The sequence below is a fragment of the Microplitis demolitor genome, chromosome 7, assembly GCF_026212275.2.
Source record: "Microplitis demolitor isolate Queensland-Clemson2020A chromosome 7, iyMicDemo2.1a, whole genome shotgun sequence".
Taxonomy (NCBI): domain Eukaryota; kingdom Metazoa; phylum Arthropoda; class Insecta; order Hymenoptera; family Braconidae; genus Microplitis; species Microplitis demolitor.
Genome location: NC_068551.1, coordinates 20,252,203 through 20,277,636, shown reverse-complemented (window position 1 = coordinate 20,277,636; position 25,434 = coordinate 20,252,203). Strand labels below are relative to the sequence as shown.

The 25,434-nt window shown below is 28.8% G+C and overlaps 5 protein-coding genes across 10 annotated transcripts in view; 2 read left to right on the top strand and 3 right to left on the bottom strand.

The window, feature by feature from the left end:
* LOC103574346 (cell adhesion molecule Dscam2) overlaps positions 1-2,661 on the bottom strand; it is a 173,196-nt gene extending 170,535 nt beyond the window's left edge. For both annotated transcript variants that reach the window (XM_053740874.1, XM_014443333.2), the window contains exons 1-4: positions 2,527-2,661; positions 2,267-2,365; positions 1,547-1,805; positions 1,066-1,217 (exon numbers count right to left, since the gene is read on the bottom strand). The gene's annotated coding sequence lies outside the window, so the exon portion shown is untranslated. The remainder of the gene's footprint in view (positions 1-1,065; positions 1,218-1,546; positions 1,806-2,266; positions 2,366-2,526) is intronic.
* Positions 2,662-3,629: 968 nt separating this feature from the next.
* Positions 3,630-7,315, top strand: LOC103574381 (kelch-like protein 5). Its single transcript, XM_008553832.2, has 9 exons — positions 3,630-3,771; positions 3,840-4,090; positions 4,436-4,597; positions 4,670-5,079; positions 5,312-5,726; positions 6,092-6,254; positions 6,349-6,561; positions 6,650-6,821; positions 6,954-7,315. The coding sequence occupies exons 2-9, from the start codon at positions 3,871-3,873 to the stop codon at positions 7,014-7,016; spliced, it is 1,818 nt and encodes a 605-aa protein (XP_008552054.1). The 5' UTR covers positions 3,630-3,771; positions 3,840-3,870; the 3' UTR covers positions 7,017-7,315.
* On the bottom strand, positions 6,828-9,976 carry LOC103574367 (protein phosphatase methylesterase 1). Of its 2 annotated transcripts, XM_008553812.2 has the most exons (8): positions 9,863-9,973; positions 9,689-9,785; positions 9,387-9,579; positions 9,209-9,318; positions 8,359-8,592; positions 7,821-8,284; positions 7,411-7,634; positions 6,828-7,012 (listed from the first exon to the last, which is right to left on the bottom strand). In XM_008553812.2, exons 2-7 carry the CDS (start codon positions 9,757-9,759, stop codon positions 7,483-7,485), a joined length of 1,224 nt encoding a protein of 407 aa, XP_008552034.1. In that variant the 5' UTR covers positions 9,760-9,785; positions 9,863-9,973; the 3' UTR covers positions 6,828-7,012; positions 7,411-7,482. The 2 variants fall into 2 exon arrangements, with proteins under 2 accessions (XP_008552034.1, XP_008552027.1); XM_008553805.1 differs by having other exon boundaries at positions 9,689-9,976.
* A 3,526-nt stretch (positions 9,977-13,502) lies between these two features.
* Positions 13,503-25,331, bottom strand: LOC103574394 (COMM domain-containing protein 10). Of its 4 annotated transcripts, none has more exons than XM_008553846.3 (4): positions 25,232-25,331; positions 24,457-24,817; positions 24,166-24,367; positions 13,503-13,697 (listed from the first exon to the last, which is right to left on the bottom strand). In XM_008553846.3, the coding sequence occupies exons 1-3, from the start codon at positions 25,252-25,254 to the stop codon at positions 24,170-24,172; spliced, it is 582 nt and encodes a 193-aa protein (XP_008552068.1). In that variant the 5' UTR covers positions 25,255-25,331; the 3' UTR covers positions 13,503-13,697; positions 24,166-24,169. The 4 variants fall into 4 exon arrangements, with proteins under 4 accessions (XP_008552068.1, XP_008552071.1, XP_008552077.1 ...); XM_008553849.3 differs by lacking the exon at positions 13,503-13,697 and adding an exon at positions 18,287-18,344; XM_008553855.3 differs by lacking the exons at positions 13,503-13,697; positions 25,232-25,331 and adding exons at positions 21,197-22,026; positions 25,115-25,225.
* Positions 15,047-24,143, top strand: LOC103574414 (uncharacterized). The gene is made up of 9 exons (XM_008553858.2): positions 15,047-16,143; positions 17,949-18,515; positions 19,100-19,414; positions 19,509-19,808; positions 19,922-20,224; positions 20,872-21,174; positions 22,986-23,133; positions 23,282-23,442; positions 23,736-24,143. Exons 1-9 carry the CDS (start codon positions 16,080-16,082, stop codon positions 24,023-24,025), a joined length of 2,451 nt encoding a protein of 816 aa, XP_008552080.1. The 5' UTR covers positions 15,047-16,079; the 3' UTR covers positions 24,026-24,143.
* Positions 25,332-25,434: the final 103 nt, after the last annotated feature.

The window sequence follows — 25,434 nt, the reverse complement described above, 5'->3', positions numbered from 1 at the left end:
AATCTGTGCATAAGATTTAGATTACCAGAGGTCGGATTTGTTGTTCCGAAATCCCGATTAAAACTTTTACCCCATACGGTCATACCCCTGGGGCGTAAGACTAGAGAGTATGATGCGTATAGACTCGAATCTTCATCCCTGATAGCCAAGTTGGCGAGAAACTGACGAGAAACTTGCAGCCGCAACTGGAACCAAGTTGATCGCCAACAGTTGGTACCTCCAATAGTTGATGGACATTTTCTGAGAAAGTTGGTGGCAAAAGTTGTAAATCCAAAAAGTTGACGATCACTTTCTGAGAAAGTTGGTGGCAAAAGTTGCTTGCAAAAGTTGGTGATCATAAGTTGACGGTAAGTTTACTTTCAATTTCCTCAGAAACTTGCATTCCAGTTGCGGCTCCATACTGCCGCCAACTTTCTGAGAAAGTTGGCGGTAACTTGTAGCCAAAAGTTGCAAAAGCTGAAGTTGTCGATAACTTGTCGTCAAGTTGGTCGGAAACTATAGTTCATTATATAATGAATGACCAACTTTTTCTCGATCAACTCGTGTTATCAGGGATGCTCTTACCATCAATAAAAAATAACTAAACAGTTCAGGAAAAAAGTAAAAGATGGCACTGTTTGGTCTGTGAAAACTTGGCGGTTCACAACGAATTTTAAACCATTAGCAACGGCATGTACTTTTACCTATCATACTCTAAAGAAATTATTTACACCTGCCCGAAACCAAAAATGGCCCTACAACAATTTTTTTTTGTTTCTTCCAATTGTAGGGTTTCAAAGGGTCAACTAACCGAAAGGTGCACTGAATTTTAAACTATTAAAAACTGCATGTATTTTTACTTATTACTCCTCAAATTTGATTAAAATGAACCGTGCGATAGAATAAAAAAAAAGTCATCAATTTTTTCGAGTAAAAAATAAGCCAAGTACTTTGAATTTGACTTAAAATATTTTAAGTCAACTACTAATCTTAAGAAACTATAGTTGTTACCAAAAACATTTCAAATAATTACTTTAAAATTCAATAAATTAATTAGTGGTTTTTATTTAGTTAAATTTACATTACCTTGGCCATGATGTTGAATTTGCAGCTTGGATTCATCAGCGATCTCACTTAACGACAAACTTCGCACTTTTCTAATCACTAGTTCACTTACTTACACACTAAACTCACTGATTCACTGTGATACTGAAATTAGCCAGCTAATAATTTTTTGACTTTTTTAAAAACGATAAATTTAAAAAAACAAAATATTTTTAAAAATTGCACCCACAATATTTTTAATTTACTTCATGTGCATGTTTTTATTTTTTTTTTTTTTATTTTAAATTAAATTATTGAAAAAAAAAATTCAAAATTTTTTAATTGTCTGCTAACTTATGATCCTGAAGCTAGCAGACCATTAACAATTTTTGTATTTTTTTTTTCAACAACTTAATTTAAAAAAAAAAAACTAAAAATACGCACACGTAGAAAATTTAATAAACTATAACTGCAATATTTTAAATGCCCGCTTTTTTAAAATTTTATTTGATTAATTATTTACTTTGTCTATTAATAAGCTTAAATTTATCTGATGTCTGCTACATTCACTCATAAAATAATTCGACATCGGCTAATTTCAGGATCATGATTCACTTACTAACTCACTCACTAACACACTAAAATCACTGATTCACTTACTAACACAACTCACTAATTCACTAAACTGACTAACTTACTGAACACAAACTCACAAAAGAATTTAAATAAACACTTGCTACACTATTTTTTTATCCAACGAACTCCCAACATTCCAGCGCCATCTGTAAATTAAAAAAAAATCCCTTTAATTATTAAAAATTTATTAAATTTAAATTTAAATTCAATTTATTGTCTGATGAGATGATAATCACTCAATATTTACAGTCCACAAATTATTTATAAAAATTAAAAAAAAAAATAAGAGTAATGATAATAATTCTGACCTGAGCGTCACTCCGAGCAACCCGAATTTACAAAATATATTTTTGCTGATAAATATTAATTGTTTCATTGAAACTATTATCGCGATATAATTTTAAAGTCTTAATAAAGTTTATGTGCTAATAATTATTAATTGTTAACTAAATGAAATTCAATTAAATAATAGAACAAAATGCTAGCACGGATGCTAACAGTCCCGGAGACATGACTCTACAAAATGGCTACTGCGCATGCCCGCGATTCGAATATGGTGGCGAATAACGCAAACTACAGCGCTGATGTCGGTAATTTAAAAACTTACCAGCGGCCATATTGTTTTTCGTTGGAGACGTTGCTTCGTAATTAAACTTCTATGTCCTAGACCCTGACATGAATATTTATGATTAATTTCAGCCTGGCACTGTAACATAATTTAAATATATATTCATTATTTTATAAATTAATATTTTATTATAAATGTAATTAAAATTACTTGAAACTTTAATATTATTCAATAAATTTACTAAAGAGTAAAAATGTTCGAGACAATAAAAAAATATATTTTTGCTGATAAATATTTACCGATTTATGAGAATTATTGTCTCAATATACTTGTAAGGACTTTATGCAGATAATTTATTATTATTTAGTTATTCTTAGCTAAATTAAGTGCATAAAATTAATTTAAGACTGGGAACGGAGGCGAGAGATGTTGGTCAAGCGTAGCCATGACAGTGTTAAGTTAATCGCAAACCCGCGGGAACTGAAGTAAGAGCACTTCGGTTATTGGTCACTGAGTTTTTGCGCGCGCAACAGGCGCTATATTTGAATTCTGATTTTAACTATTTTCGTGTATTGACACAGTAGTTAATTTCAATTATTTTATTTTTATGTGCACAAGAATTAAACGAAAGACTCAAAACTAGACAATAATGAATTTTATGAGTTTGAATGTATCAGACAAATTTAAAATTATTAGTAAATTTAGTAAATAATTAATAAAAAATATTTTTTAACAATGCACATTTAAAAAATTTTTAAATTAATAAGTGCATTTTTTATATATATTATTTTTTTAATTATTTACTATGTTTATTTATAATTTTAAATTTGACTGATATCTGCTACATTCACACTTAGACTTTTTCCAGTAAAAATTTAAAGTATAACTATATATATATATATATATATATATATATATATATATATATATATATATATATATATATATATATATGGGACTCAAATTCTGTTAGCAATACTTAAACTTTGCTTAGACCCTAATAGCCACTTTAGCTTGAAATTAACGGTAATTGGATGTTAAAATTACCTAAAGCTTGTTGCCCGGATTTGTCGTCAATTTGACAACAAAAGTTGAAAATCAGAATTCGCGGTTAACTTTTCTTCAATTTAAAGATAATTTTTTACGAAAAAAAAAAGTCGGTAATGTTCGTTCTTACCACTTTAGAAGGTAAGCAAATTTATACGTAAAATTGGCTTCAATTTGATGGTAAAAAAATACTAGACAATTTTTAAGGTTAAATTAGCAACAAATTGACGTAAAATTTGCCTGAAATTAACAACAACTTTTTTCCAGTCAACTTTTGAAGTAAATTTGCATTCTAATTCGGGCAGTAAATTTACGTCAAATTCAGTAGCAAGTTGCATACAATGTGATGGGAATTCATACCAACGGGATTTATATTATCAGGACATCCGCCCTTTTTTTTTAACAGAAAGCGATAACGGTGTCCAAGCAATGTACTTCCAAACTTCAAGTCCCTAGTGTGCCCTAGTGAATAGGGGCAGAGATTTTCGCCGACCCGAGTAATGACAGCTGTCAGATTGTTCAAGTCAAATTACAAAACATTGATAATATTATTATTTATTTACAGTGAATAAAATTCATTAAGACAAATAATAAATATGATGAAAAATTCCGAAATGAATAAAGTTGAAGAAGAGCTGCTGACATTACCAAAAAAAGATGCTACGACCAGTGAGCAAAGTATTTCAAGTTTAATGTCTAGTTCATCAATGACGCAAGATGAAAATTTCCGGGTGGCTAAACATGCTGAGATAAGTTTAAAATGTATGGAAAATTATTTACATAAGCAACAGCTCACTGATATTGTTTTAATTGCCGGTAAGTATTTTTTGAATGATAATGAAGTTAGTGAGCATCTGAAAATTTTAAAAATTTAAATAATAAATTAAAATGTTTGTAAAATAAAAATAAAAAAAATACATGCTTAGACAATTCAAAATTCAGTATATTCATTTTAAAAATTTTTTTTTATATGTAATCGAAAAATTGTCATACGTCTGCTACATTTACACTTACATTTTTTTAAACAAAAAAAAAAACAATTCAAAAGAAATTTTATATTTATAATAATTTTCGCTGGTTTTATGGGATTTAAAAATAATCATTAATAAATATACTTTTCATTTTTTTTTAAAATATAAATAAAAAATAATAATTGTCTAGGTGACAAACGTTTCGCAGCACATCGATTAGTACTGAGTGCTGGTTCGGAATATTTTGCTGCAATGTTTACAACATCGTTACGGGAATCAAATCAAACTGAAATCGAATTAAAAAAAGTTGACCCTGATGCTCTTTGGTCGCTGATTCAATATTGTTACACTGGTACCTTTAACTTACAAAAAATTATAAACTCATACTTTAGTTTGATAATCAATAAATATTATTAATTATTAGGATGTATAGAATTACAAGAAGAAAGTGTAGAAACTCTTTTAGCAACGGCTAGTTTATTACAAATAGATGCTGTCGTAAAAGCTTGCTGTCAATTTTTAATAAAGCAACTTCATCCTAGCAATTGTCTCGGGATACGTATGTTTGCTGATGCACAAGGATGTGGTAATTTATTGAGTGTTGCTCATACTTATACAACAGTACACTTTATGGAAGTGATGAAGAATCAGGAATTTTTACTATTGTCTGCTGATGATGTCGCTAAATTATTAGAATCCGATGATCTTAATATACCAGATGAAGAAATAGTATTTCAGGCATTGATGAGTTGGCTTCAGTATGATTTAGATAATCGCCGTAAGGATGTTGGTAGACTTTTGGGATTAGTGCGATTGCCTTTACTGTCTCCGGTCGTAAGTTTATTTAAAAGTGTAAACATCAAAAAATAGTATATTGTGAGACAAGGGATGAAACAAAACGATTTCAGACCAGGGTGAAGTTGGCTGACATCACCCGCAGTCTGAAATCGTTTTTAATCCTGAGTTACTCACTAGATTCCTCATGAGACACTGAAACTCCAAGTTCCGGTGCTGGTATCATGATAAAAAATTTTGTTTAATATTTTATTTATTAATCATGTTGTAGTTCATAGCCGACCATATAGATGACAACGAAATATTTAAAAATGAAAGACGAGCTCAGGAATTAGTAATGGAAGCTCTCAAGTATCATCTGTTACCTGAACGCCGTGCATTGCTTCAGTCATGTCGTACGCGACCTCGTAAAGCGACTGTGGGACAATTATTGTCAGTTGGTGGAATGGACGATCATAAAGGCGCAACATCAATAGATGCGTTTTCTTTGTGTGACAACACTTGGAAAAATTTAGCCAGCATGAATGGACGTCGTCTTCAATTTGGTGCTGCTGTAGTTGAATCAAAGCTAATTATTGTTGGTGGTCGTGATGGTTTGAAGACACTGGATAGCGTAGAGCGATTAGACTTTTCAACTCTCAAATGGAGTAGACTACCACCAATGAATACACACCGTCATGGATTAGGTATTTGATATTATTCATTTATTTTAAGTTTTCTACCTCAGGCATCACTAAACAATGAAAAAAAAAAAAAATCTTTACCAAACGTCTCTAATATACCCATGGGAATTCCTTCTCCTCACTCATCATTTAGAGTATTTTAAAAATTCAAGTACCAAGCGTTCATTGAAAGAATTAAATAAAAATATCAGTAGTCTCTATTATACACCAAAAAATTAATTATATTTTATTCATATCTTATATTTACAGCTAAGAATCAGCTCGATTAAAAAATAAGAGTAATATTACATTGGAGTTTTAAATAAATTTAATATATATGTAAAGTAATTACTTAGTAAGCTAACATGATTTTGAAACTAATATTGTAGGTGTAGCTGTTCTTGGAGGACCTCTGTATGCTGTTGGTGGTCATGATGGTTGGAGTTTTTTACACACAGTAGAGAGATGGGATCCAAATACTCAAGAGTGGAGTCTCATTGCGCCAATGCCGTTCCCAAGATCTACTGTTGGCGTGGCAGTTCTTAATGATAAGTACGTCAATACATAAATATATATATATATATAGTTTTTTTTGTAATTATTATTTCGTTGAACTGACAAATTTTTATACATATATTTTATTCAGACTATATGCCGTGGGCGGAAGAGACACCAATTCATGTCTAAATACAGTCGACTGTTACGATCCTCACACAAACAAATGGACAAGATGCGCGCCGATGTTCAAACGAAGGGGTGGTGTTGGTGTTGGAGTGGCCAATGGTTGTATATATGCACTCGGTGGTTATGACGTAGCTGCGAAAGGTTCTAATGCTTGTCGTTACGACAGTGTTGAGAGGTAAAAGCAATCAATCAACTCATTTTATTATAACAGTCTCCAATGTCTTCCACAAGAGTTCGAATTTATTCCCGTTTATTTATTGTAGGTATGACCCTAAAACTGATACCTGGACCATGGTCGCTCCAATGAGTGTTGCCCGTGATGCTGTCGGCGTTTGTTTACTTGGAGATCAATTGTTTGCCGTTGGTGGCTATGATGGCCAGCAATATCTCACTCTTGTCGAGACTTATGATCCGATTCTCAACGAATGGCATCAGGTATGAGCCTTTAACTTATCATCTACTTAGCATTATTGTAATTATTGTTGTTACTTATGCAGCTAATTATTTTTAAAACTTATTTTTATTGATAAATATTTACGGCATGGTAATATTGTCATTGATTATTAGGTGTCACCACTCAAAACTGGAAGAGCGGGACCTTGTGTAATTCTCAAAGATCCGGTCGGCTAAAAATAAAATGTTATTTTATGATTAATATACATGTATATATCGGTAAATTGATTTTGTGATAAAACATTATTACTTTCTAATTTAACAAGTATTTTATTAAATAAGACAAATTAACTTATTATATCGCTGTCTATTTTGTAAGACTGAATTTATTTAAAAGCTCAGTAGGCTTTTTTGAAAAAATTATTTTGCTAAAAATAAAAATATATGCGAGGATTTTTTACAAATATAAAATTCATGTGTATTTTAATATTATGTACTGTGTATTGAAAAAAAATGTAATAGCGATTTTTTATTTTATATCTATTTTTATATATCATCTGCTGTATGTTAATATAATAATAATGTAATTAAATGTATTACAAATATATGTAAAAAAAAAAAAAATACAAACCTTGTGTGCACAATATTTACAGGCGCACTTACGCCTATAAATATTTAGTGATAAATATATTTATAATTATTATTAACATGCCGGAAACACACGATGAAAGTCTGATGCCGGTTCGGCAAATTTATTTCGCACCATAAATGTAGCTATTGCTTCTGCAACTTTATCGGGAACGTCTTCATGTACTGCATGTCCACAAGCGGGCAGTACTTGCATTTGAAATTTTCCTGCAAAAACAAAATTAATGGTTTTAGTTTACTAATAAAAAAATGACAAGTATCAGAGTTTTAATTGCGAAAGCCTTCGGTCATCGGACAGAAACTTTATTTTTTTCTTCCCAAGGGACGAGACAAGTTTGTCTCTCCCAGTTGACTGAAGGCATTGGACTGAAATTAGTTACATTAAAAGCATACCTTGCATTTGTCCTACGGTAAGCTCACGATCCAATCTATCAATCCCAGCTAACAGTAACAATTTTGGAGCAGGAACATCCAAAAATGCTGCTGATAAACCTTTGAACCAACCGCTCCAGTGATTTTCAGTTTTAGATAAATTTATTCTCCAACTATATTTTTTATTTTGGGTGGCAAAATCTTTTGTCGCAGTAGGTAATTTATCTGTTTTTTCTTTAGTCTCCTCTCCCTCTTCCTCCTCCTCCTCCTTATCATCATGATGGTCATCCTCACCAACTTTGTCTTCAGGTATTACATCGTCACGTTCAATAGAAACTGATAAATTTTCATTTGAATGGGCGATTGATGATGCCAATACATCTTTGATATCATGGGTCGCAAGTTTATTTGTTTCATTATTTTTTATTTGTCCTGGAACAGACACTTTTGCCGACTCAATATTACGTATTTGTCCGCTGCGTACACTAAAATAAATAAAATTTTAATCAATTACTTTATTGGATTATCAAATAATCTAAAGTTCTATTGAAAAACGTACCACCACTCAATAGCTTGAGAGATTGAACTAAAGTTAGTTGGCCTTGACCTGAGGAAACTCTGCATCGATGTCAAGGCGTCCATAGCTGTGCCTTCAACGACATCGATCAGAGTTAATCCTGTTAAATTATCCAAGTGCTCAGCTGCTCGTACAGCAACTGCACCTCCCATGCTATGGCCAACTAAAATTACAGGATTACCTTCTGTCACTTTTTTTACAACAGCTGCAACATCCCTAATAATTAAAACAAACTTTTATTATTTTTTATCATGACAAAAATTACTTTCACCAGCATTAGAAATAATTCAATTAATTAAAGAAATAATCGATGATACTGAAAGTAGCCGATGTCTGACAATTTTTAAGACAAAACTCATGAGACGGGCCACGATGATGTTCACCAGAGTAACTTGAGATGCGAGTTTCCGATATTTAATTTTTTAATTTCATTGTACGCTTGAAGAAAATCTAAAGCAACCAGTCAGCAGATAAACATCTTAAGTCCAGACGTATGTCCGTAGACCAACTGGTTCCAATCAAATTTCGAATTTTTAAAATATATTCGCCTATTTATAATTTACTTAAAAAACCTCCAAAATAATTTAAAATTTTGAGTCACAGCAGTGTAACGGGGATCTTTAGATACGTCACCAACCTGGTAATCAAAATTATTGACGTAATTTCCAGAACGTAACACAATAAAACTTATAAAAATTCTTCAGATGAATTTTTAAAAATTTTTGCCTGCCAGTATTTATTTCGTTTATTGAAGACAACAAAATTTTTAAATGTTTGCTACTTTCAGCATCATGATTAATTATAAAATGAATAATTATAGTAATAAATTTACATTGCTAATGTATCTCCTGATAAATCTTCATCATCAGTTGTATGAGTGTCACCATGACCTCGTAAATCAAGTGCTAATACTCTACAAATTATCATTGATGTTATAGATTTCTGTAAAATAAAATAAAAGTAATAATAATAATAATTATTATTATTATTAATATTTATTTAAATGTTACCGTAAATTCAGCCCAAGTAAGAGCACTATAGCCACCACCATGCAATAATACTAGAGTTGGTCCTTGATTTCCTTTAGTATAAATATGAAATGTATTTTCTCCTATCACGATGTCCTTGGAATCATCAAAAAAAGGTGTCCATTCTATTGGATCATAATCACGCTTTCGTTGTAATGCTCTGGCTTTACATGATCTAGAAAAAAATTTTAATCTTTCAACACTTGGCAGTTTGGTGAATTAAACAAAACTGTAAATACTAAAACTTAACACAGTATTTAATATTCATATTTTTATTTACTAACCTTGTCGTTGTAAAATCCATTCCAGAAGGTGGAAGTTTTGATTTCAATACAGATTTTTGTAGAGCTGACATTAGTGTAAGTGTAATGACTTTCTATACTGTGATGTAATTTATTTTTTATGTATTAAAATAATTGAATTTATTTAAAATATGATAAACTTTATATGAGATTTACTTTTTATTTATTAATTGAAAAATGGAAACAAAAATATTTTTGGCGGCTTGGAAATTGTTGTGACTGATTACCATCGAGCAAGAGACTGAAATTTAACAGACTAAAAAGTATACAGACGACTTTATCAGTTGACTTCATAAATATTCAAATAACATAGGAAGTGTTGGTCTACTTTACCTTCAACTGGTGAAAATTTTTTTTGTTTTCATTCAAATTCGATCGGATAAATTTAATTTTTTACTTTTATTGAGACAAGGAACTGATAATTTTTAAAAAATAAAGACAGACTGATTAACTTAGGTCCCCTATAGTTTTTTTATAAATAATTTTTGAAATTTTGCAAAAAAAAAAATTTCATTTTAGCACCTCATTCAGAATGAAACCAATAAATTTGATCATTTTTGCATTCCTTATCGTTAGGTCCGTATTGGTCTCTAGTTTTTGCATTGATATTATTCATTATATTCGTTTTATTAGCAATTATAAATAATTTATAATCCGCGCATGCGCTCAACACTATTCAGAGCTTGGCGCGAAATTCATAGTTTACCTGTTTTGTTTCCTTTGCATTAAAAAAAAAAAATAAATATATAAACTATTCTCATAAAGCTTAATTAATTATAATCTATAATTACTCCCAATGAGAATGTTACTTGTTGCTCACATGTATATGAGTAAACGCACAACAGACCATTTTTAAGTTGGCACGGGAATTTAATATTTTTCGAATATCGATATACCAAAAAATTACTCTTTAAATGCTCTTTTAGAAACTATAGGGAACCTAACGATAATTTTGGTGGACCTATACGGACCTAACGTAGACATATCAATTCAGGTCATTTTGATTTCGCAATTCCTTCGATGAGACGCTAAATTCGCACAGGTCTAAAGAAAATAGATTTAAATCATCATACTTTTACCATCAATTGAAAACAATAATGCAGGTTTTGAAGAAAAGCTGAAGATGGCAGTGTCTGGTTTGAGAGACTCGGTTTGTTGTAAATTTGAAAATCGGCGGCAAAGAAATAAAACAATTGTAGTTATGATAGCAGAGTGATTGGTCCAATCAATTAACACGATCAGCAAATGAAAATTATTTAATTTTTATCTAAATCATTTAAATTTTTGTCATAACTACGCATCATGCGGCCTAATATCAGATTACATCATCTAGTATTCAAGTACTGATTTGATAATTTACTTTCTTACAAAAAAAAATTTTATTGCTGTTTGACTGACAACTTTTGAAATTTAAATTATAATTTTATTGCAAATTCTCAAGTAGAACAGAGATAACTTTAAGATGTCAAAATGATGTCTTTTAAAATAAGATTAATTTTTTTTGTCTCAAAGTCAAGTTTTATTTATATAAATAAGCCATACAGGTTATGGTTCTAGGAGCCATTTCAATTAAAAAATTGTTCAAATGATTTATTTGACCATTATTTGTAATTTACGTTTTGTCATCACTTGTGTCAAGTCTTTTAATCAGATATTTTTTTGGTGCTATAAACTTCTGATCGCTTTGTCAACATTTTGGTGTCTTGCCGATAGGTCAAAACAGCTGAAAATTTTTATCTTATAGATGTCACAAAGCCAAGTGTGCTACTAGGGTTACCTGATTGATTGATCATTCATTCACTGGCTCGGTCATCTTATTTTCTGTATTCAGTTTTAAAGATTCAGTATCGAAAAGTCTAATAAAATAAAATAAATTCTCATAGATGATTTACGAGAACCAATGAACGACAATTAGTCTCCTCTAATCCGAGCGATGCAGACTTCCTGAGTTTTACTATATATTTTTGTTTCAGAAACAATAAGCCATCTCTATACAAAATTCAAAAATCCAAATCAAATGTTTAAATTTAAAAAATAATAATTCCCTGATTTAAATAATTCATTTATTTTTTTTATCAGCAAAAGTCCATAAGTATTAAAATAAAATTTTCTAATATAAATTCTTGTAAATTATTCATCGACTAGACATTTATAATTATCATTAGATTAACATATATATTTATTTTAATTAACTGACTCATAGACAAGAAAAAAAATAGATAGAATCTTAATATAAGAAAGTGTTGTATATATTATAATTATTGAAGTCATTATTTATATTGTCAATATCTTACAGCAGACATATTTTTTACATTTCTCACAATGTGATTCATTTTATTTGCCAACTCATCAATTATCTCAACTTTTTTTAAAAAAACATTAAACTTTACGCTTCTCTTTGTTTCATGCGTGCAAATATAAAAGAATAAAAGAAGAAAAAAAAATAAAATGATACATAATAGTACACGGAAAAAAATAAACTTTAAAAAGTCATTTTTGAAATTATAACCCGGAACCCGGGTGCCAATATGGGGAATTTTAATGTTCCAAATAATAAATTTTATAATAAGTGTCGTCAATTTTCTAAGTATCACTTACGATTTTTAAAGTTAAAATAATAATTTTTCTTGCATAGACAATAAATTTTAATATTCATTCTATAATTATTTACGTTTTAATTTATAAATTAAAGAATTACTATTCAGAATGATAGTATTTACTGATCACTTTATTATTATATTATTTTTCACTTCTTAATTTATATAGTTCATTTTTTTCCGTGTACTGAATAAATAGATTTATGAACACGAAAAAATCATCAATTGAATGGTTCCCGCTACCAGGTACCAGGTACCAGGCACTGATATTTAATTAAATTTCTTTAAATAGAATTTTTTTTTTTAAATTATTTATCGATTATTCATAATAATTAAATAACATATTCAATGAATTTCATTTTTCTCATGGATTGAAAATTAAAAAAATGGCAAGTATTCAATAAAATAAAATATTTATAATTAAATTAATATAAATTTATTGCACATGTAATTTATTATTGTAGAAAAGAACCTTCGGCTGATGTTGTCATAGATGTCACATTGATTGGAATAACTTTTAATATGAAGGATAAATCTCGTGGAACATAAACTTAAATACACGGTAATTAATATCAGGAATCAATTTTTAAAAAATATCAATATTGTCGCTATCAATATTCTACTTAATTATCAGCAACATCCGCATAAAAGATGATGATCAATATAATTATTAACAATATAATTATTGTGTAATATCCATTCAATTTTTTTTCCATGTAATTATAAAAATTTTCCATTGTTTGCATGAATCAAAGGATAAATTAAAAGTTATATTTATAAATATAATAAATATGATTTTTTATTGGTGAATGAGTTGATACTTTTGAGTTTTTGTGGTCGGACCGGGTATATATTTTGATTCAATGTTAAATAAATAATAATTATTTGTCGTTTATTAATAATAAATTTTTAACGGTTCAAGGAGTAACAAGGTTGAAAAAAAATTTCCGACGTAATCTAAACGACAATATTAAACGTCCTTGTCATTTTACCAAACACGCATTATACCGTGATACGAATATTTAAACAAAAACTCTTTCAACACAGCATATACCCTTCGTAAAACTAAACATCAATAATAATACTAATATTAATATTAATAATAATAACAACAACAACGATTATTATTATTATAAATTAGTATAATTCAATACCAAAAAAATAGTCTTAAGGATAAGGCCAAAGAATCAATGACACTTAGACAATGTCACCAAAAAATATACTCAAATATTTATCTTGAAATCCCATTAATGTAAAAAAAATATATGTATTTTTTTATTACATAAATACAAGGTAGAAAAATTCAACGGCTTACGGAACAAGGATGAGATGGTGGAATTACCGTAGAATGAGTCACACATGACTTGGAATGCAACCCGTCGTACCTAAAGTACCTGCGATACGGAAGAAATCCAATCAATACCAAAAATAAAAATAAATAAATCGATATCAATAGACAGAAAAAAATTAGTTTGAAATTATAACCCGGAACCTGGGCGTCGCTGGGAATTTTTGAATTACAAAAAATAAATTTTATAAAATGTGTCATAAATTTTTTAAGTTTCAGTTACGGTTTTTAAAGTTCAGATATCAATTTTTATTGTATTTGTAATTATTGACGTTTTAATTATAAATAAAAAAAATTATTATTTAGAATGATAGTATTTACGGATCACTTTATCGTTATATTACTCGTCGTTTTTCACTTTATATAGTTCATTTATTTTCGTAGAGATAAGTACACTGCAAAAAATTTTCGAAGTGAACGCGGATTAAATCCGGAGTAAATGCAGACCAGATGACTAATTTATTTAATCCCCTGGGAATGAAATTTACTCCAAATTTGAGTGAAATAAAATCCAGATCCGAATGAATTAGGATTTAAATAAAATTTGTAATCACTCCGAATTTACTCCCGATTTTTTAGTGAATTTATTAAACAAATAATTAATGATGTTTAATAATAATAAATAAAATAAAGTATTTGTCGAAAGGCTGTGTAAATAAAGCAACAAAAGTAAAAGGTGATCTTGAACCCGAAGAAAATAGCGCAGATCCTATTGCTCCTCAATTGCTGGGAATCTCCCCGCCTGGCTATTACCATCGGAATACCAATCGAATACCTCAAGCGAATTCCTCAAGCCCCCCACAAGTACGTGGTACATCGTATCGAGGTATGGTAGCCGGTAGTACATGGAAAGAAATGAAATTAAATCACGAGACCAAGACTAAGATCAAGACCAAGACCAAGACCAAGACGACGGCCAAGAGGACTGAGTTACTACGCATCTCTCGTTATAAATGTGAGAGTGCGCAGTCTAGGTCGGGGTTGGTCTTGCTCATATCACAACCACCATAATGACAACAACGTTGACGTTGACGTCGACGATAACGAAGACAACCGCGACATAAACAAAGTTATCGTAACCGACCAGCTTTTACTCACAACCTCGACTTTTACTGATATATTTGATGTTACACAAACTATTTTATTTATCATTATTATTAAATTGGATTGAATTACGAGTCATTGGATTGATGACTATCGACAAATTTATCGTGAAATAAATTTAATACTCGAATCAAAAATATTTTTCCATGATTCTGGAGCCAGCTGATGTTTTATAATTTTTGGATTCTTTTTAAAACTATAAATAATGAAAAAAAAGATATTTTGAAAAATTGCACCTATAGTTTTTTAAATTTTCTACATGTGCATATTTTTAGTTTTCTTTTTTTTTGGAGTTGATTTATTAAAAAAAAATCTTAAAATTGTTGATCGTCTGTTAATTTCTGTATAATTTTTTTCAGTGCTGAGTATTTTTAAAAATTTAATTATTGTTATTTAAATAGTAATTATTGATGTGACTGTCACCGAGGCGTTGAAAAATATAAATGGGAAAATAGAACGTGCGACATGCTGGTGATGAGTAATGACAGAAATGGGTATGGTAAAACATTATCAAGTTGGTGTAAAACAATGAATACAAGTGATACAATGATACATCTTTTAGTTAATTTTTATTGATAATAATAATAATATAAGAACAATAAGAAGCGACGTAAGTTTATTGTGAGATGGTTGAAGGTGAAATAAATACGAGTGTAACGAAAAAGACAAAGGAATAAATAAAAAGGTAAGGAGAAGACGTTAAAGGAAAATAGCATAAGACTGAGACCAAGAAGAAGAAGAAGAAGAAGAAGAAGAAGAAGAAGAAGAGGTAGTAAAGAAGAGGAAGTGGAGAACGGATACCTGGTCGACGGCAAATATACTCACTCACAGTCCATTACCAGCCAGAACACGTTCCGCACGATTTCGTTTCATTAACCGGCGCAACCGAGATCATTTGTAACTTTATGTTATTAGATATTAATAAAAAATAACAATAATATTGTTAATTAGTTGAGTAACTTGTAAACTGGAAAATAATATTAATTAAGTGAAAATAATAAATAAATAAATTTGTTAAAAAATGAACAATGACGTTTTTAAATGTACTGACGGTAAAATAAATGATTAACAATAATGATTTAATTTGTGATAAATTAGCGGTGATTAATAATTTTCGCGATAAGTTATTTAAATAATTATCTAAGATATAAATAAATTTCGCAGTGTAATTCAAATAATTGATAATAAGATAAAATAAACATTAACGAAAAATATAATATTTTAAGTGAATGAAAATCTGTGTGGATGACCTTCCACGACCCGGCATCGATTGAAAACGACTAAGTGTTGGCATACACGTGGTCGCAATTACAACAAGATACGAATGGAAATGTTATTCAATAATTTTTTAATCGTTTTGATAATTATTTATATTAATACGATATACGGTAAGTTGATTCATTATTTCATCAGTTTTTTTTTTACTCAGATTTATTTATTTTTTTTTCTTTTTTTTTTTTTTTTAGTATTAGTATTTTTATTTAATTGTAATCATGCGTACTATTAATATTAATATTTATTTATTAAATTAATAATAATAATATTTTATTGATTTAAAGTGTCGATATTTTGCTGATTAAGTGAAATGTTTATTATTAAAAATATATTTTTTTTTTCATTGACGCACATAGAATTGTCAGAAAACACTTGTTTGTTTTTAAATTATTATAATAATTAAAATGTCAATAGCACTGACGCACTTGGTATCGTCAAGTACTTTTCTGCCTTGATAATAATTATAAACAATTCTTATTATTTAACTTTATGCTAGAGAATATCAGCACTTATGGAAGACTATTTTACTTATTATTATTTTGGTTTTTGTTATTCATTGAATTATTTTTTATGACCGGCCTGCGGACTATTTCAGAGAAAGATGAAAACAATTATTAGGATCCATTAAAATATAGATAAAAATAAGTAATACAATAAAATAAAATGTCCAATGCCAAGTTGCAATGGACATTTACATCGTTATTAAGTTACTTGAGTTAAAACTACTAATTTATTGCTTACGTAATATACAGGATACACGCTAGTGCATTCTCAGAGACTTGGAATTTATTTTAAATTCATCTATACTTAATAGTTTAGACAATATAAATTATTATGCAATCTAATACAAATACATTATTTATAATTTATACCTGCTTTATTTTTATTGGTTCACTTAATTGAGCCACTTTATTTTTTGTTCCTTAATTATTCCAAGTAGACTTATTTTTTTTTTTTATAATTTAAATATTTACAATTTTTTTAAATTGGGCTTTGGAAATTTTTTATTTCTATTTCAATAAAAAAAAAAAATATTTGAAAAAATTGCACTTATAGTTTTTAAAATTTTCTACATGTGCATATTTTTAGTTTTTTTTTTTTGTTTTTGTAATTGATTTGTTGAAAAAAAAATCCAAAAATTGTTAACTCCGGGATCATAAAAATTTATTATTTTATTTTATAAATTTTTTAAATTAGCGCTATAATTAAAATATAGGTTGATCAAATTATATAACTCATATTTTTGTCAATAAAAAAATAAAATGAGTAATCAAGTGATTCACTTTCATTTAACATATATTTTAAAATTATGAATACCAAGTGGCATTGACACTTGATTAATAATGTCCATGTATAATAATAATAATAAACAAGTTAGCGAACTTTTACAATCACAAACCGTGACCTAGAGATTTATGTAAATAATACAAATTACTTATATATATATTTATATTAATATACACGTGTAGTGCAACAACCACTTAAGATATTTAAGATTTTAATCTTGAATATATCAGATATCACATTCTTATTTTTAATATATATACATATATAAATTTTTCAAAGTTTTATTTTGACAGGACTGGTTCCTGACCATTTTAAAAGACTACTAATCTCTCAGGAATTTAATAAAAAAAAAATTAAATTAAATTAATTAATTTGATCAAATAATTTGTTATTTTTTTTTAAATAAAAAAAAAAGTAAAAATTGTAATGAATGATATATATTTGTAAATTTGAATTGTATATCAATAGGTCATATAACTGGGTGTATAACATAGAAAGTATTGCATTATGTAGGCTGTAATAAAATAAACAGTGCGACTGTTGCGTACGTGACAATAAATCAACTTCCTGTATAATATTATCAGCATAATTAATTATTTAAAGTTTTATTGGTTTTGGTTGTTTTCACTAGGAAGATCCAGTGAAAGATCAGCAGATGTGTCGATTTACTTCAACGGCACAACTCCGTCAGCAAATGTTACCGAAGAGGTGGAGGGAACGAATGAATTTGCATCACAATTTCCACCACCTGATGTTAGTGATCATGCTGATAATAACTCAAGTTCGGTAATTTTTGTGGACGTTCCTCAGCACACTGAGACGGCTTTGGGAACGTCTGTGTTATTAACATGTCGAACAGCACATCCAGTCGTTGACTGCCAGTGGTCCTGGCAGCCACTACCACCGGTAAATTTACCTCTTCCGGACATCAACCCTTTAAATTCCAACGAAACGACACGTGAAATTCTACAGGTTTCAACAGAAGCTGTTTTTTCCCCGCCAACCTCCGCCAGCACACAATCATTACCTGTAAGACAATTTCCGGCTTTTGGTAATAATAGTAATGATTGTTCTGTTAGATTTACAAATACTAAATATGAACAAATTGGATACTGGACATGCGCTGCACGCGCTAACATTAATGCTACTTTTGTCAGTACTTTACCTGCCAAATTGGATATTGCTACTCATAAATCTGGTCAGTGTTTATTTATCTAATAACATTTCATTACAAACAATCAGTCAAATTAATTATTTAAAAATAAATTCACTCATCCTTCAGATACCAAGTTCTTAAAAATAAAAAAAAAAACTGTAAAACGGTTGACTCAGTGGGCCTGCCCCAAAACTTTCTACTGTTTACGAACTCAAACAGTTTTTGAAAGTTCAAAAATTGTCGATATTTAAAAAAATTTTAATTACAATTAATTTGAAATTCGCGTTATAAATAATTCTTATTTAAATTATTTGTTGGGTATAAAATTTATATATATATATATATATATATATATATATATATATATATATATATATATATATATATATATATATATATATATATGGAGTATAATATTTGTCGATCAATTAGTTTAGAAATGGGAACATTTAAAATTTTCACGAACGATAAATTTTAGTTGGATGAATTTTTTTAGAAATTTCTTGCACTCTGGCTGTCAGACGAAATTTAAATATTCTGTATCATGAAAATTAACCGAAAATGAATTTGTTTTTTCAGCTGTTGTAACGAAAAATATATAAATATAACGAATAAATTTATTACAGAAGAACCAATAATATTTACTGAGACGGATGATGCAATAGAGGCAGCGGCTGATTCATCAGCCCAAATAATATGTCGTACAGAAAAGCCGGTGAGCGAGTGTCAGTGGTCGTGGCGGTTATTAAATCAGACAAAAGTCTGGAACATAGAAGTAAAAAAGTTTCCGTCATTCGGAGTAAACAAGACCGACTGCAGTATTAAATTCAAAAACGTGCTGCCGGAGCAAGAGGGACTGTGGACATGTGGAGTTCAAAGCGACACTGACACGAGCAGCAGTTTTATTCAGACAAAACCAATAAAATTTTTCGTGTCAGAAGGTAGGTTTGGTTTCATTATCCCTTTAGTATCATCAAATAATTGGCATATTTTACAAGACAACAGCTATTTATGGAATTTGCTCATAAATTCCAGTGGAATTCATACAGCTTTCGCAAGGTATCCAGGCAGCCGCAGGGGAATCTGCCCTGCTCAGATGCCTGGTGAACAAACCGGTCGTACAATGCGAGTGGTCTTGGAAACCCCTCAATTCCAGTAAAGAGCCCATGGTCATAAAAAATTTTGTGCCAAATGACGATAACAAGCATGACTGTTCAGTCAGATTTAAAAATGTATTGTATGAAGAGGAGGGTCTTTGGACTTGTGGCGTAAGATTAACATCCTCTGGTCGGCTTCATGAGGCTGCTCCCGCTAAACTTACACTTTTACCTTCAGGTAAATATGCAAACTATTTTTCCTTTTTTTATTTTTTATTTTCTTGACACAAAAAAAAAACGTTATTGAGGTAAACGACCTGAATATTAATTTTTTTTTTTTTTATGTTAAAGCAAAAATAAATTTCACTGAATCACCGCAAAATAAATCGGTGTTGGTATCAAGTCATCAGCTACTCAAGTGTACAGCGAATAGCCGTTTAGAAAAATGTACATGGCTATGGAAATCACTGTCAAATGACGTGGAAGTTGTTGCTAAAAATACATTTCCAAGTTACGGTAGTTTAGGAAATAATTGTAGTCTCAATATTCCGGAAATAAGTACTGAAGATCAGGGCTACTGGGCTTGTCAAGCAACGTCTTCAAATAATCTAATAATTACTTCAGCTTTTGCTAAAATAATTGTTTACAATAAAGGTAATTAATAAATTATATTTAAATATTCACGTTACTAATTCCGAAAGAGCGTAATTTTTTTTCAGTGCCAATCATTTTGTGGACTTATAGCTAAAGATTTTTTTTCAAATTTCCAGCTTTAGAATAAGTCTACGATATGATTAGCAATTAAAAAAAATTATACGCCCTTTTGGTTTTACTTAGTGGTAAGCCAAAAGGGTGTATAAGAATTTAAGTCCCTATCAAAAAAATTCATATTGAAATCCAGCCTAGATTCTTCAGTGGGTTCTCACATGACGTTTTTGGATGGATTTCCGTATGGTTTTCTGTAGGAATCCAGCATAGATCGCAATATAGACTCTCACATTGACTCCTATGAGAATCGTATGGAATCCCATGTGGATTTTTACCTCAATTTTCTATGAGAATCTACATCATGTCAAAATGGGAATCCAGGTACCCACAGTAGTTTCCTATATGGATTTCCCATTTTCATATAAATCCATACACTTATATATTTTTCGATGGATTCTTACAAAAATCCATAGTTTCTTTTATGGATTCCGATGGATTCCCATGTGGATTTTTTTGACAGGACATCCTTTTGTAATAAGTGACGCGATATAAAATAAATATTTTATAAAATAATTATAAATTTTATTTTAAAGAGAAAGTTGAATTTTCGGAACTGTTGCAAGACATACAGATATCGTCGGGTAGCAGTGTTTATTTACGATGCGTTGTGTCATCAGCAGTTGAACAATGCAGATGGTCATTGACGCCAGTTAATTCAAATACAACTGTCGTTGTCAAACAATTTACACCAGTTAGTCCAGCTGGACGAGACTGCAGTGTCAGATTAAGCCACGCGTTGGCTGAACAACAGGGCCTGTGGACCTGTGGTGTCAAAGTTCACGGAATGGATAATTATATGAACGCACCACCGGCAAAGCTTAGTCTCCTTGAACCAGGTATCAATGATAAATCTTTAAAATAAATGATTATCATTTGTTCCCACTCTTTTAATGGTTCAAGACTATTTCTACTGCTCGTGACGTGGTGGTGGAAATGCACTATAGTCAATAAAAAAAATACCTTTTTTTTAAATGATGATAATAATAATAATTACCTATTATCGTTATTAATATTTTATATAGATTGTAATCATGAACAAAACGCTCAAAGATATTATATTAATTATTTAATGATTATTTAATTGCATTTATCAATTATTATATTGAGTGTAATTATTGAGATTAATTTAAAATATTAATATATGTTTCACTAAATGTCATGCATGATTTTTTCGCTTATATTTTAATACTTTTAAGTTATCATTTATTATTTAAATAAGTGTTTATTTTAGTTAAATATTAATTTTAAATTAGATCATTTAGTCTGACATTGTTTTTTTAATATTTAATTTAAGCGACTAATTAACAATTTAACAAGATTTTTTTAATAATTTATTTAAATAAATAAGAGGCTAAAAATATTTTTAAAAATGTACAAATTCCAGGAGATATAATTTTCATTAACAATGTGCCTTAATTTATTTATTATCAATTATTAGTAATCGTAATGAATAATGAATTTTATTTTATTTTAAAATATTAGTGCAATATAATTAATATTAAGTTATGTTAAAGTATTAATAATTATACATATAAATAAATAAATATAAAATAAAAAAATAAAATATAGATTTGTTTATATTAAACCATTGTCCATTTTTTATTATTGATTAATGAAAGTGACAGTATTTCATCGAATTGAGCACGTTATCACGCTTCGTCACTGCACTGCACGTGGGAATACATTTTCTAGCATTAAATATTCTTTGTTAAATTATATAAGGTATGAAATAATTCATTTATATTTATTTATTCATTTTAATAATTTATTGCAACTGAATATATTTATTAGACTGTGTCAAATAAAATCGATATCATAAGAAAATTAAATTAAACGTAACATAAAAAAATTGTGTACCAAATACAAAACGCGTGCTCACTTGAATCAGATTTTTCATTTAAATTACGTAGGAATTATTTTTAACTTTGAAATTTAATAACTCGTTGACGGATCAATAAATTCAAACGACCATTACATATTTATGTAGAGAATCGAACGCTCTACAAAGAAAGTCTCTTATATTTTTTTGATAAATTTAATCGTTCAAAAGTTACTTTGTCACAAAAATTTTTTTTTTTTCCGAAATAATTAATTTGTAAAACCTGTAATTTTTTAAATATCAGATTCAAAAATTATAAATTAACATACTTTGATTGCGAATAAAATGATCTACAAAAAAGGCCCTATGACATTTTCCGATAAGACTGATAGTTTTGCTGAAAAAGTAAAAAAAAAACGAAAAATTTACCGTAAATTTAAATGTAAGTTTAAATAACATTTGAACGGTTAAATTTATCGAAAAATTATAAGAGATCTTTTTTGTAGAGCATTGAATTCTTTACAAAAAAAAAAAAAAAAAAAAAATTATAGTCGTTTGAATTTATTGATGTTAATGAGCTATGAAATTTCAAAGTTAAAAAAAAATTCCTGTGTTTTTTAAATGTAAATTCTTATTTGAATGAGCGCGCGTTTTGTGAGTGAGCTGGATGGCCCAACTTGGTACTCAATTTTTTTATGTTGCGTTCGACGTAATTTTCGTATGGGAACAAAAAATATCAATTTTATTTGACACAGTCTAATATATATATATATATATATATATATATATATATATATATATATATATATGTATGTATATATATTTTAGAACCAGCTAGAGTTGCAATGATAACAAATACCCATGAAGTTGTCACACTGGCTTGCAAACTTTATCCACTGCCATCAGACACTAAGTGCCAGTGGATTCATGATTTAAAAGATAAAAGTAAACGAATGAATGTAACTCATAAATTAAGGTAACTAATTAATTATTAATCTATATTTATTATTTTTTAAATTTATTGATGATAGTTCTAAAGATTAATGAGTGAGTAATAGTTTTTAATGTTATTAAATGTTTTGAGCAATAAGTGTGCGATAGTAAGAAAATTAAAAACTAAATAGGCAAGGCGTGTTAATGAATCATACTTCAGGAATTTGTATGATACAATTTAAACCGGATGCCAGTGATCTAGGATTGTGGACCTGTAAATTTATTATTAATACGGACAAAGGTGATTTTATACTAGGGAATTCGTCATTGATACTGGTGATTAAACACACAGGTATTTTTATTTATTTATTTCAATTTTTTACGCGGGAAAAATAATTTTCAATTGCGATAAAATTCTATATTAGAAAAAAAAAATAGTTTTAATAAAATTTCATGGGGTCAGTGTTGATTAAATTTTAGATCTAGGAAAATCTAAATGGATATAAATAGAGCCATTGAAGTAAATGTAGATTTAAAATTGCATGTTAAAAAAATAAGACCGTTGATTTAATGAGAACTCGTAAAATCTAAATTATTTTTAAACCAAAAATGGAATAATACAAAAATATTAATGGTTTTTTGTAGAAGATGAACGACTGGGATGGATTGTTGGTGCAGTAACGACATTTATTCTATTTCTAATGATTTTGGCAGTTGTATTAATTGTTTGGAGAGCAAAGCTATTTGCCAGAGAGTCTTCACGAATTTTTGAAACCGCCCCGCTTAAAGATAAAGTACCCGACAATTGTAACAAAGACGCGGAATTTGAATTATCAGATACTCGTTTATCAAGAAACTCATCATCGAATAATTCAGTATTGTCAAGAAATTCACCGTTTTTGGGTAACATTCAAAAGTATCAGCATCAACGATAAATTGTATGCTCTACTTTATGAACAAATAAATAAATAATTTAATTAATACCTGATTAATTATTTCTCTAAGTATTAAAATTATTTATTTTAAATTATAATTATAGAATTTAAAAAATAAATATATACAAGTAAAATATTACCGATTTATTTAAGCGCGTCGAGTTGGCTTTGAATTTTTTCTAAATTTTCATATAAATCCGACAAACTTGACTTGTCCATTTCAACAGTAAGTGGTTTAGATTCATCACTCATATTTAATTGTAATAATAGTACTGGTTTACTGTCAGCAGCGTGTTCTGGTGACGATGCTTGGATATTAAAACTCCAATTTATATCTTCAATCTGAAATTATTTTAAATAAAATTCTTATTTTAAAATCTGTTACAAAAAATATATATATATGTATATAAATAAATAAATAAATTAATTACTCGATTAGGAAAAACAGATTTACGACGTAATGTATCAATTATTTGTTTAGAATAAGTACTCCAGGCATTAACAAATATTGATATTTTATCTTCTGATAATGAAAATTTATCATTCATACAACTTTCCATCTGCGCTGGTTCAATAATACTGAATGCAGCTTGTGAGTAAATAAATGTAATAGTATCCAGTAGCAAACTTAAATTATCCTTTTTTAAATTAAGTGACGTCATTAATTTATCTTCTTCATCTTCGCTAAATATTTTTTCATTTCCTGTGTACAATCCTTGACAAATATGATTAACCAGTTGGCGAAATTTAACATTGTCAAGTTGCGCTACTATTTCTAATCCTTTTTTCAACCTGGAGACATTAAGAAATAAATAAATTTTAAAAATGCGCGTACTGATTATCCAATTATCTTAATACGTATTTTTAAATGATCCTTAAGTTAGCAGATAATAAAAAATTTTCGAGTTTTTTTTCTAACAATTTAATTAAAAAAAAAAATAATAAATAAATAAATAAAAATATGCACATATAGAAACTGCAAAAAACTATAAGTACAATTTTTTAAAATTATCATTTTTACTAAAATTCAGAAATTACTAGACGTCGGCTAATTTCAGTGTCATATTTTTGAATTTTTAGTCGACTTACATTTTATTTATTCATTACAAAATTTGAGAAATTGCCAATTGTCAAATACATTCGCACTCATGATAAAATATATTTAAATTTTTAATGATAATAATTATAGTTTTTGATGATACGTACTTCGGGGTTATAGTGATCCACATTTTGAATAAAAAAAAATAGACATTTATTATTTCAAAGTATAATTTCCACTGGCAACAATTGGCACCCAGACATTGTACTGAATAATAATAAAAATAAAACCGAAGAAAACGCAGCCATTTTAAACTCTGATGGTGATATAGAAATTTTAGTGTCGACGATTTAAATTTTCGCGCGCATCT